The 12,496-nt window shown below is 46.0% G+C and overlaps 1 protein-coding gene across 2 annotated transcripts in view; it reads left to right on the plus strand.

Moving 5' to 3' along the window:
- The window catches only part of mrpl1 (mitochondrial ribosomal protein L1), a 16,978-nt gene extending 6,919 nt beyond the window's left edge, over window positions 1–10,059 (plus strand). The window contains exons 4-12 of one of the 2 annotated variants that reach the window (XR_015116357.1): window positions 196–279; window positions 616–687; window positions 1,005–1,116; window positions 2,297–2,397; window positions 4,061–4,142; window positions 7,710–7,826; window positions 7,995–8,089; window positions 9,173–9,653; window positions 9,756–10,059. Coding sequence is in view for 1 of the 2 variants with exons in the window: in XM_086205776.1 (XP_086061902.1) it covers window positions 196–279; window positions 616–687; window positions 1,005–1,116; window positions 2,297–2,397; window positions 4,061–4,142; window positions 7,710–7,813 (555 nt within the window). In the remaining variant the exon portion in view is untranslated. Of the gene's footprint in view, window positions 1–195; window positions 280–615; window positions 688–1,004; window positions 1,117–2,296; window positions 2,398–4,060; window positions 4,143–7,709; window positions 7,865–7,994; window positions 8,090–9,172; window positions 9,654–9,755 lie in introns of those variants that run through there. The other variant, XM_086205776.1, reaches the window with a different exon arrangement.
- The last annotated feature ends 2,437 nt before the right edge of the window (window positions 10,060–12,496 follow it).

The raw sequence follows: 12,496 nt of genomic DNA on the forward strand, positions 1-12,496 counted from the left end.
CTACAAGAAGCGTCAACTTGGTCAAATCCTTACAAATGTTAGCGTTTCAGAAAAGTCTGTCGAAATGTAACACGAGGAGAGCAGCACAGCAGGGTGAACCCTTGATTCTCCTGGCTTGCTGTTGTCACCACGATTGTTCGTTTGCATGCTGAATGTTGATAATTTTTAAGAACTGAATCTGGTTTTTCCTGGCAGAAAAAAATCGATCCCTTCATCCGCACGTTGCTCCTACCACACTGCTTCAAGACAGAGATGAATAAAATTTTAGTTTTCACAGAGGTAAGACTTTTTTCTTTCCCTTGATAAAACCCTCAATGAATCTTAATTTCATAGCCAATCGATTGCGTGCTTTTGATGAATTGTTTTAATGTTGCCTGAGCATAATTCAGATGTGCAGCAGCAGCACCTGATAATTGGCTCCATTTGGTCTCTGATGAATGGCCTCAGGAGCAGCTGCTTCTCTCGCAGCAGAGTTTGATAAATATTCTGTCGAGCGGTGGAGGTTGTGGGTTGTAACTTTAGATGTGAATGTTAACGACCATAATGAATGAGAGCCAGACTTTAACACACCCAATCAGATTTAAACGTCTTGGCTACTCTCTGTCTTCACTGCAGGATGCTCACCAGGCCCAAGTTGCCCGGGAGCTTGGAGCTGCGTTTGCTGGAGGAGAAGAACTCGTACAGCAGGTGAGCTGGATGAGCCTCCGATGAGATGATTGTCACAATATGTCAGTAGTCTCACTCATTCAGGACCATAGGTTTGTAAAAAAAAACAACAACAAGCTTTGTCTAAATTATTGACGATCCAAACAAATTGGAATTATTTAAAGTTAAAGCTGTTCTTATTAATATCAGGAAGATCTTGTCACTGTAGAATGTGAGTAATGGATTGTGGTGATGAAGAGAATTATCACTGTGGAGTATAACTGTCACGAAAGGAGCCATGTCATGCTGACGTGCGACATTAATCATTGGATTTAAATCTGATCTGACTTCAATTCCAGATTTTGGACGACCATATTTCAGCTGACTTCTATCTGGCGGTGCCAGACATGCTGCAAAAGATTTCCCCACTGAAAAACAAACTGAGGAAGAACTTTCCTAAGGGCAGGAGAGGTAAGCTGAAGGTGGTAGCAGTGCCAGTCAAGGGCTTCACCCCCAGGAATTGCAGCAGCTGGCTGGCTAACTTAGAGAGTAGTGTGGGCGGCCGGAGGGTCGTGCAGTTTATGTTGTTGTTTTTGCATCTGATAAAATAAGACATGATAGTAGAAAGGTGCTACACTGCGCAACACAGCAGAGACAAGCAGCGCTTTCTGTTCTGCATGCAGAATTTTTTTGTTCATCAGTGTCAGTGCTCTCTTGATGGCCCTTAATGGAACATGAAGACTTTTTTAAGAGATACGGCAAGAAGACAGAGCTGAGAACCAGGCTAGTTAGCTTAGCACAATGACTGGTAGTGGGTGGGAAGTGTTAGCGTAGCTCCATCTTTGCATGCATTAATATCAGGAGGGTTGTGTGTAACCTTGGTGATGAATACCAGTTTAACATGAGGAGACATTGAAGTGGTAGAATCAGACACGTAGCCGGAACTACTTTCCTGACTGGGAGCAGTGATTTGACGCAGCACCTCCAAAGCTCCATTGGAACTTGGGTCAACAGAACCAAAGGTTTGTTGAGGACTAGAAGAGCGACTGCTGCTACTGATGATGATGAGGAGGAGGAGGGTTCCTGCTGGACACACCAGCACCCTGGACCTGAGCTAGCTGATGCTAACACTTCCCACCCACCACCAGCCATTGGGCTAAGCTAACTAGCATTCTGGACCTGAGCCAGCTGATGCTAACCCTTCCCCCTCACTACCAGCCATTGGGCTAAGCTAACTAGCCTGGACCTGAGCTAGCTGATGCTAATACTTCCCACCCACTACCAGCCATTGGGCTAAGCTAACTAGCCTGGATCTGAGCTGGCTGATGCTAACACTTCCCACCCACTACCAGCCATTGGGCTAAGCTAATTAGCATTCTGGACCTGAGCCAGCTGATGCTAACACTTCCCACCCACTACCAGCCATTGGGCTAAGCTAACTAGCCTGGGTCTCAGCTCTAGAGAAGTGTCTCCATCTTTTTGTCTGACTCTGGGGACGATGGCCACAAAGATGGAAAGTTTTCTCTCCTCTCAGGATCGGATCAGAGACTGTGGGGTGTTCAGCGTATTTCTGGCTGTGAAGCTTTCATGAATACATTTTCTCTCTTGAATCAAACTGCTATTTGACATTTTGATGTTTGTTGATACTCAGGCACCATTGGCATAGACATTCCCAAGATGATGAAGTTGTTTGCGATGGGTCACCAGTACCAGGTGGAGGACGAGTGCTACGTTAGGACCCAGATTGCCAGGGTACGTCACTGTTGGACGTGTGATCATTGTATCAGGACTCACTTATTCAGAAAGAACAGCCATCCTCACTTGTATAATAGAGATATTAAACACAGACAACCTCTCGGTCCAGGGATCGCACCTGAGGCAGGGCTGTGACCAAAGCAGTACCTGCGTTAAATAGCTCTTGTTCTGTCTCGTATGTTCCTTATTGCAGATCGAAGCGAAGTAAAATCTGGTCAACTGGACGTAAGTTTATCTTGAAGACGTTTCACCTCTCATCCGAGAGGCTTCTTCAGTTCTAGTGAAGAGTGTGGAAACTCCAGCTTATAAACCTATGTGGGAGTGGTCAGTGCTATTGTGGTGGAATCGACCCTCCCGAGACTCACCTGGCCTCTCCAAACGACAGTCGTTGTGCGGTGTCAGGGAGTTTCAGGGGTGGTCGTTGGGGGGTTTCACCGACCACTCAGATGCTAATGGGCTGTGCTGGCATCAGCCGTTCCACATGGGTCTTTCAGCTGAACTCTTTGGGGAAGCTTTGAAAGGACTTGGTTGTAAATAGGTGAAAGGAAATGTCGCAGTCCACCTCCTCTGTTCAAAGATGGTTTCTCTATCCTGACGTGGATGGCTTCTTTAACTCCTCTTTCAAACCATCTGTCCTCTCTGTCGAGAATTTGGACATGGTCGTCCTGGAAGGAGTGGCTTTCCTCCTTGAGGTGGAGGAAAACCGCTGAGTCCTGTCCTCCAGAGTTGGCTCTTCTATGTTGGGCCATGCGCTTGTTGAGGGGCTGTTTGGTTTCCCCTATGTAGAGATCCGTGCAGGCCTCACTGCATCTGACAGCGTATACCAGATTGCTTTTCTGGCTGTGAGGGGTGGGATCTTTGGGGTGAACCAGTCTTTGTCTCAGAGTGTTGTCTGGTTTAAAACCAGAGCGTATACTCCATCTGGTATACGCTGTCAGATGCAGTGAGGCCTGCACGGATCTCTACATAGGGGAAACCAAACAGCCCCTCAACAAGCGCATGGCCCAACATAGAAGAGCCAACTCTGGAGGACAGGACTCAGCGGTTTTCCTCCACCTCAAGGAGGAAAGCCACTCCTTCCAGGACGACCATGTCCAAATTCTCGACAGAGAGGACAGATGGTTTGAAAGAGGAGTTAAAGAAGCCATCCACGTCAGGATAGAGAAACCATCTTTGAACAGAGGAGGTGGACTGCGACATTTCCTTTCACCTATTTACAACCAAGTCCTTTCAAAGCTTCCCCAAAGAGTTCAGCTGAAAGACCCATGTGGAACGGCTGATGCCAGCACAGCCCATTAGCATCTGAGTGGTCGGTGAAACCCCCCAACGACCACCCCTGAAACTCCCTGACACCGCACAACGACTGTCGTTTGGAGAGGCCAGGTGAGTCTCGGGAGGGTCGTTTCCACCACAATAGCACTGACCACTCCCACATAGGTTTATAAGCTGGAGTTTCCACACTCTTCACTAGAACTGAAGAAGCCTCTCGGATGAGAGGTGAAACGTCTTCAAGATAAACTTACGTCCAGTTGACCAGATTTTACTTCGCTTCGATCTACGATGACCTGGATGAATGAGAACCTACACAGACATCGTTCCTTATTGCAGTTTCTAGGTGAAGCAAGACTTGCTCTTATCCACGTGTCTTTTCTAACTGCAGCTTGACTTTCCCAAAGAACACATCATTACCAACCTGGAAACTGTCTTGAGGGATGTGTGCTCCTTTCGGACTCCTGATAAAGGTACGTTCACCTCAGCCAACATCCCAGCAGTAAACGTGAGCAGGAGAGCTGGGCATCTTTATCGCCCCCTGGTGGCTGCTGCGTGTACATGTCATAAATACGTCCCCTCACCACACTAACACAGGGGACTTCAACCAAACTGTGTTTTCTGTCATTTGTGGTTGTTGCTATGACACAGATGCATTTTGAAGTGTCAGTTTTTCTGGAGCATTGCTTTAGCCTTGTTGCAGAACGCTATGTAAAGGGTTTTCCATCCCAAAAGTTGTAACTTGCCTTTCAGTGACTCCTGTCCTGAACTCAAACCACCTTTGTCCCTACTGTGACGTCCAGGTGGCTCCAGACTATCCATTCACACCTGAGTACACACTGGTTTTATGACATGGCCGCTGATCCTGCTGATGTTAGTTTATAGATGGAAATAAACCAATTTAGTTTATGAAATATGAATATAAAGTAACAGAAAATATTAAATATATTGAGATTTTCCTCTTTCCAATTGTAAATGAATAAAATGATGATAGCAGTTGAAGGAGTAGGGATATTTTTATTTTTATTGAATCTGACTTAATGTTACAAAGTGCCTTTGAGTAAAATCACACACACAAAAATAACCACAGCAAAACAAGAATTCAGAGGACAAACAACATAAAAAGAGCAAAAAACCAAACTTGTAAATGTCTGAAGAAGCTGAGGAGATGAAACCATCAAATATTCACACACGCCTCCTCTTGAAGAGCCGTTTTAGGAAGAAACTTGAAAGACTGAAGGGTTCAAACTTGATGGCCACGTTTCCGTGAATGGATTAAAGAATGAAGATGAAAATAAATCTTGAATGGGGTCACCAATCATCTGCTTCTTTATCACTGTGCGTGACGCACTTACACAATTAATAGAAAGTTTAACGAACAGGGCTCCCCAGATATACTTGGATACTCCAATCAATTTCACAATTGACTGAAAAAGACCCAAACCAAATGGAGAGGTAAAGGCCTGATGGCCTGGCCGTCCTCCAGGTGATGAGAGGGGAGGAGCGAGGCGGCCTGGCGGTGCCTCCTCAGCATGTTGGGAGCGTGAATTCCTCTCTGATCTGCTTTGCTGTGCGTCATGTCTGGTAATGAGATGCCGAGTGTAATCATCAGCGAGCCAAGCCTCATTAACGAGACGTGCTTAAATGATCTAAAAAATAATTGATTTTGAGCTCGCTAAATAGCAAGTCATTAGCAGCACCCGCAACTGCAGAGCTCAGAGACGCTGATGGAAGACACTTCAAAACCTGCGGGCTGGAACTTGGTGACTTAGTCTCCTCTGCAGGCTACCGAATGATACGTGGTAGCTTTTCAGCCGTCTTTGATCGCCTGGTGGAACGTCTCTGACGTGTTGAAGCTGTGTTCCCAGGCTGGCTTGTTCTTTAGTCAGCAGGTCTGTCCTTGAGCTGCATGCAGTTTGCTACACGCTCACAGTGGCTGTGGGAGGATTTTATTGCCACCTCGTGGTTGCCCCAGGGACCTGTACCAGTCACGGTGACCTTTGACCACCAGACCAGGTCCTCCTTGAGTCCCAGTGGGTGAGTCTCAGGTCATCTTTGACCTGTGTAGCCTGGAGAGATTTTCCATGCCCCCTGAGCTCCCCCATCCTCCCGTTCTTCTTGAGTTGCTGTTATTGAGTCCATTTCTGCAGTCGTGGATCTTGAGCTGTTGATTCTTCTCATGTTCCAGAAAGACACGAAAACCTTTCTAGAAAAAACAAAACAAAACTTTAACTTCTAGAACTGAGCTATGGTTGGATGGCTCTGTGGAGGCGGTAACTTGAGTTTGCCTGTGCTTCATACTGAAGAGCGCCAGAGCTCACAAGAGATTCTCAGGAAACGTGTGTGAGTGTGTGTGTGTGTTGTTTTATTGATGACCCCTGGGAGTCTCTGCCGTCCCGTCCTGGAGGTGTTGATGCTCCACGCCCCGAGTCACCGCCTCGCTCGAGCCACTTTGTACCTAAAATTAACAGTACAGCAGTTCAAGTCTCTGACAAGAAGCTAATGAGGACCAGAGTGTAATTACGTCGGCACCCAGAAGTCAGGAGGCGGACACTGAATATCTGCAACACTGAAGCCGTCTCCTTCATTCCCATTAATGTCAGAGCCGCTTGGCTTGAAGCTAATGGCTGCACTGGAGGCAGAAAGGAGCGGAAGCGCCACTGATAACTGCTAAATACAGAGAGAAGAGATGCTTTCATGCAACATGTGGGTGAGAGATAGAAACCTCAAGGCACTTGGTGGAATTATTCATGAGAAGAGTGCAACCACATGCTGATAAAGAGCTAATGCAGAGAGAGAGAGCAGGAATAAGTATTCATAAGTAAATTAAAAGTAAATACATGAGAGAGAGACACACACACACACACACACACAAGACTGCAGGGAATTTTCTCATGTTTTCAGAGAAATGCAGTGAGGATATGTGGGAAAGATTGAGAAGAGCTAAATATAATCTCATGCAAACTGATGCACGGCCAGATGTGTGTCAACACCTGCTGCCTTTTTATTTTCAGCTCATCATCCAGGAAACTCGCTGTCTTGTGTGCTAACATATCAAACAGTCCACCAGCTTCCCTCAGGTTTACGCATCTTTAACGGGGTGATAACTGATGTACCAGGGAATCTTCCTCTGAACAACAAAGCATTAGTTAGTTCTCCAACAGCAATGGAGACTTGGTAGCATCTTTCAGACTGTTTTTTAAGGAACACATTCAATTTTGGGGGGGAAGTCTCTCATTACACACACAAGAATATAGCAACTCTTCACTTCTCTGTGCTACATTAGGTAGTCCCATGCTAGTTAGCTTAGCACAATGACTGGTAGTGGGTGGGAAGTGTTAGCGTAGCTCCCTCTCTGCCTGCATTAATATCAGGAGGGATGTGTGTAACCTTGGTGATGAATACCAGTTTAACATGAGGAGACGTTGTAGTGGTAGAATCAGACACGTAGCCGGAACTACTTTCCTGACTGGGCGCAGTGATTTGACGCAGCACCTCCAAAGCTCCACTGGAACTTGGAGCGATGCTAGCACTTCCCATCCACGACCGTTCAACGTGCTAAGCTAACTAGCATGGGTCTCCCTTTTCTCTGGAAGGCTCTGCATCTTCTTGTCTGCCTCTGAGGACGGCGACTGACTCTCACTGGAAGTTGATGAGCTTCTTTGGAGGCACTGAAAAATGACAGTAAACAAGTGGGTGAGGTGTTACGCTGAGCACATGTCAAGGACTGAAACAGTGATTAGTTTCACTGAATATTGATTGTGTCATGTAAAACAAGTCATCAAATGGATCTCAAATTGCTTCTTGTGTTCATCCAACAGTCCAAGACCCCTAAACTCTTTGTTCTCCGTCATAATTGCAAAAATGCAGCAAATCCTGATCCATAAATTTTGCAGCAGCCAATTTTCAGACATTTTTGCTTTGGGGGGGGGGTGAAATCTGTTTGCTATTCATTTCCTTCTGATGAATCAATAAATTGTTGCTGCTTACGGTTGATACGTTACTTGATTGAATTAACAATGCTGCTTTTGTCCCCTCAGGCGACTTCATCGAGCGGGCGATCATCAGCAGTCAAACCAGTGAAGCTCTTTGGTTCAACAGCCAGGAACTCCTCGTAGAACCAGCAGAGGAGAAAACAGACTGACCTGTGTCAGATTGTAAATATTCACCGTACTGAATAAAGTTTTTGTTCTCATGCTGGTTTTGGAGGAGCGGTAACTATCAAGCGTGGGAGAGAAGTCACATCATGGCCTGTGAAGATGTCCTCTCATTATTTCTGTTTGTTTACACTTCTGTCAGCCCAATCTTGACCCGTTTCTTTACAGATCCTGTTTCAGACCCATTAGTGTGGTTTAGTGAATGCGTATGGTGCCGACTTTCTGGGATGAGTTCATCTTACAGTCAACAAAAACGTCCACAGGTTAGCAAAGAACTAATCTGAACCTTTCAAGCCTTTTTAAACGGTTAGTAAACTTGTCCTGCATGTTGGAATGCTAATCAGCAGATGACATTGTTTCTGATTGAACAGAAACCTTTTAAATGAACAATGCCGTGGAGCCACGGGGGTCAAGGAAACCTTGGCTCAGCAGCTCTCCAGGGAGACCTTTTGGCTTCTCAGTGTGAGGAGTTTAACTGAGCGGCGCCCTGTTGTAGCTGAACTGTACTGGACCTCCATTAACGTTGAATGATTAATTGTGCGTTTGATTGTCACCTGAAACTGCTGCAGTCAACAGCTGTGGGACTCGGGTGTATTGCTGCCATGCAAACATTAGGGGGCAGTGTTGTCTGAGGCGCTGCAGCTGACTCCACCAGTAAGCTGTTGCTCTTGGACCTCTAGATGGTTCACGCTGAGGAGTGAACAGGGAGATTCGTGTCGCTGCAGTGGCACAGGAACGCTGAGGGTTCCCGTCTGGGGGGCCGATTCATGTCCAGAGAACCTCAGTTCTGGAGTAACAGCCACATTCATCCATTCACCCTGTCCATGCAGAGGTCTGAGCCAGGACAACGGGCCTGTCCTCCCTCCTCCTCCGCTCACGCTGACCACGCAAGCAGCGCCACCGCCAGTTGATCCACTTTTAATAAATGTGTCATAGTGAAGGTACTATGATACTGTAGTAAAGGTGTCATAGTGAAGGTACTATGATACTATAGTAAAGGTGTCATAGTGAAGGTACTATGATACTATAGTAAAGGTGTCATAGTGAAGGTACTATGATACTATAGTAAAGGTGTCATAGTGAAGGTACTATGATACTATAGTAAAGGTGTCATAGTGAAGGTACTATGATACTGCAGTAAAGGTGTCATAGTGAAGGTACCCAGTGAAGTAAATACAATCAGCAGACACACGTGATGACTTCATGCGTATTCATGACATTGTTGGGTCTCAGGTGGTTTCTGATCTTCTAAGTGCTTGTTGGAGGTGTTGGGACATCACCACGTCTTCCTGGAGAGACGCGGCCCTTCAGCTTTCCTTTACGCTGCTATTTTCTGCCTGTTTCAGATCAAAGTGTTGAACCGCTCGAATAAAAGTTAAAAGAAGCTCAACGTGGAGATAAAAGTGATGAACCAGCATCAGAGAGAGGCGCACTGAAAAGGTTCTCATGGAACAAAGAACGCGTCTGGACTCATCTCTCATCGTGCTTGGGTTCTGGCGAGGAACAACGGAGTGGTCAGGGTTCACCCGGGTTCTTCAGTCTTCAGCTGCATCACGGGGGGTTTAGGTGCCGACTGCAGCAGCAGAAGGAGAAATCGAACATCCTCTCATCCCTGCTTTTGGCAGAGGACAGAAGAGTTGAGCAGAGACCAGGCTACTGGTCATGTGACCCACACCCTCACTTGGTTCTGATGGTCCTGAGCAGATATTAGCTGGCTTCTACCCACCGCTGAAGAAAACTACACCAGAGGGAATCCTAGGAGTAGTACTTCATGACCCTGTAAAGCCCTGAGAGAGCATCATGCTTAGAACACTGAGAACATCCCAGGTGAGGCCAGAGAACTTTCCTTCTTAGAGGAAATCTGGGAAAATTTGACTGACAATCCAAAAGTCCTCTCTGTAACGTTGACTGTAAAACCGTCTCCCCCAGGGAGCTGGAAGCCTGTCGGCGTTCCCCAGGGTTCCATCAAGGCCCAGGATGTTTGCCACCTCCTGGAGAAGCTTCCCTCCAATGTGTGGCTGCAGCAGCACGTCTGCCTCTTGGAGCTTTAACTTCTCTAGGTGGTGCAGCCGCTCTGAGTGAAAATAGATTCTCCCGACAGCAACACAATCTTTTATGTGCGTGACCTCCTGAGACCCCGTCCACCGGCTGGCTGAGAGGAGATTGTGTTAGTTTGATTCATTTTGGACGCCCAGAGAAATGAAATGGTCCCTGGTTTTATAAGAACGGAGGAGGGGGAAGTTTATTGTTCGGAAATGAAATATAAAAACAAGCCTTGTTTTGTGGGAGTTTTTTTCTTGATCCTGTGGATTCATTTTAGGCAGCTGAAATAAAACGACTACCTGGCAAGAAATAAACACAAATACATCCCACGCGCTGAGAACCCTTGGCAGCAGGCGTTAGATTTTAGAGCAGAGCCGCAGAGAACAGTAGGATTCAGCTGGACAAGATGACAGGTGAGTATTAGCCCCGCCTCCCAGCACCTTTATGACTGTCACAGCAACTTAAACCTTCGATTAAAAGCCGAGCGAATTGTTGATGCGGAAGAACACATTGGAACGAGGAGAGACTAGGGCTGTTCCATCCGACCACAGAGAAATTCAGGTTTCACTGATGAGAGAAACTGTGGGTGCAGAAGGTCACAGCAGAGTGATCCGAGGCTAATTATGAGGAAATCATTTAACGAGCTTGTGTCAGCTCTTCGTGAACTGATGCCAGCTCCTGACTGGCCTCCTGGAGTTGATCAGAGTGCTGCTGGACCCCGAGTGTGAAATAATAACCTACACACTCGACAATATAATCAGAGCAGATAGTTTCCTCCAACTTAATCAAAGCCAATCAAACACACCTGACCTGCTGCAATGGAGCTGGCGCTCACGCCTCCTACTTTCCAGCTCCGGTCTGATTGGCCCCCTGCAGTCTGAGGGTGTGCAGTGTGGGAGGGAGCCTCTTGATCCCAGGCAGCGGAGCACAGCTGCCTCCTCCCCCCATCAAGCATGATGAGAACTGCTCCAGTTCTTCTGGTTTGTATGATAATGGCTCCATCTAGTGGTGAAGTTGAGGTGCTGGCTGTGCATGTGTGAAACCTCTGGCTGCTCTGTCTTCATCAGCTGGACACCCAGGAGGTCCCTCCGCCCCTCCAGCGCTGCAGTCCTCCTTTAACCCTCATTCTGATATGCACAATCACACCCGGGGGAGACGTGTACCTGCTTGGCACGAGACATGTTTGAACCCCTGCAGAGGCCTGGTACGGGAAGAAGGACCAAGAAACCTGGTCCAGACAGTTTAGTCCACTTAGAAACAGTCAGATTACCGACAGTGACAGGAAGCTGCTTGTAGCTGTTTCACCACAGGCGGAGCTCAAACCTGCTGCCCCTGACTTTGAGGTGTGGTCTGAAACAACTTTTGTCCTGTGAAAGTTTCCCAGCCCTCCTTGTGTCTGTGGATGTTGGAAGTTTTGAGCTGTTAAATGTGTGTTGTTCCTTCAGCAGGTGTGAAAAATGCACCCACATCATCCAGTCAAGGTGTAAAAAATCAGGTCAAAGGTCAAGGTATCTCTATTGGTTGGCAAGTGTCCATTTTTCATTCAGACAAATGACCCAGGAGTCGGTCGTCAACACGGTTGACACACAGTTAATACATGGTTCATACACGGTGGATACATGGTTAATACACGGCTGATACATGGTTCATACACGGTGGATACATGGTTAATACACGGCTGATACATGGTTAATACACGGTGGATACATGGTTAATACACTGTTGATACACGGAGGATACATGGTTCATACACAGTGGATACATGGTTAATACACGGTGGATACATGGTTAATACACGGTTGATACATAGTGGATACATGGTTATTACACGGTTAATACTTGGTTGATACATGGTTAATACACGGTTGATACATGGTTAATACACGGTTGATACATGGTTAATACATGGTTGTTACATGGGTAATACAAGGTTGATACATGGTTAATACACGGTTGTTACATGGGTAATACACGGTTGATACATGGTTAATACACGGTTGATACATGGTTAATACACGGTTAATACATGGTTAATACACGGTTAATACATGGTTAATACACGGTTGATAGAAGGTTAATACACGGTTGATACGTAGTAAATACACGGTTGATACATGGTTAATACAAGGTTGATACATGGGTAATACAAGGTTGATACATGGTTAATACATGGTTGTTACATGGGTAGTACACGGTTGATACATGGTTAATACACAGTGGATACATGGTTAATACACGGTTGATACATAGTTAATACACGGTTGATACATGGTTAATACACGGTGGATACATGGTTAATACATGGTTGATAGAAGGTTAATACACGGTTGATACATGGTTAATACACGGTTAATACACGGTTGATACATAGTTAATACACGGTTGATACATGGTTAATACACGGTTAATACACGGTTGATACATAGTTAATACACGGTTGATACATGGCTAATACACGGTTGATACATAGTTAATAAACGGTTGATACATGGTTAATACACGGTTGATACATGGTTAATACACGGTTGATACATGGTTAATACACGTTTGAGACATAGTTAATAAACGGTTGATACATGGTTAATACACGGTTGATAGAAGGTTAATACACGGTTGATACATGGTTA

Source organism: Aulostomus chinensis, chromosome 6 (genome assembly GCF_037954235.1).
Source record: "Aulostomus chinensis isolate RoL2024-O1b breed Wild chromosome 6, RoL_Achi_v1.0, whole genome shotgun sequence".
Lineage (NCBI taxonomy): Eukaryota > Metazoa > Chordata > Actinopteri > Syngnathiformes > Aulostomidae > Aulostomus > Aulostomus chinensis.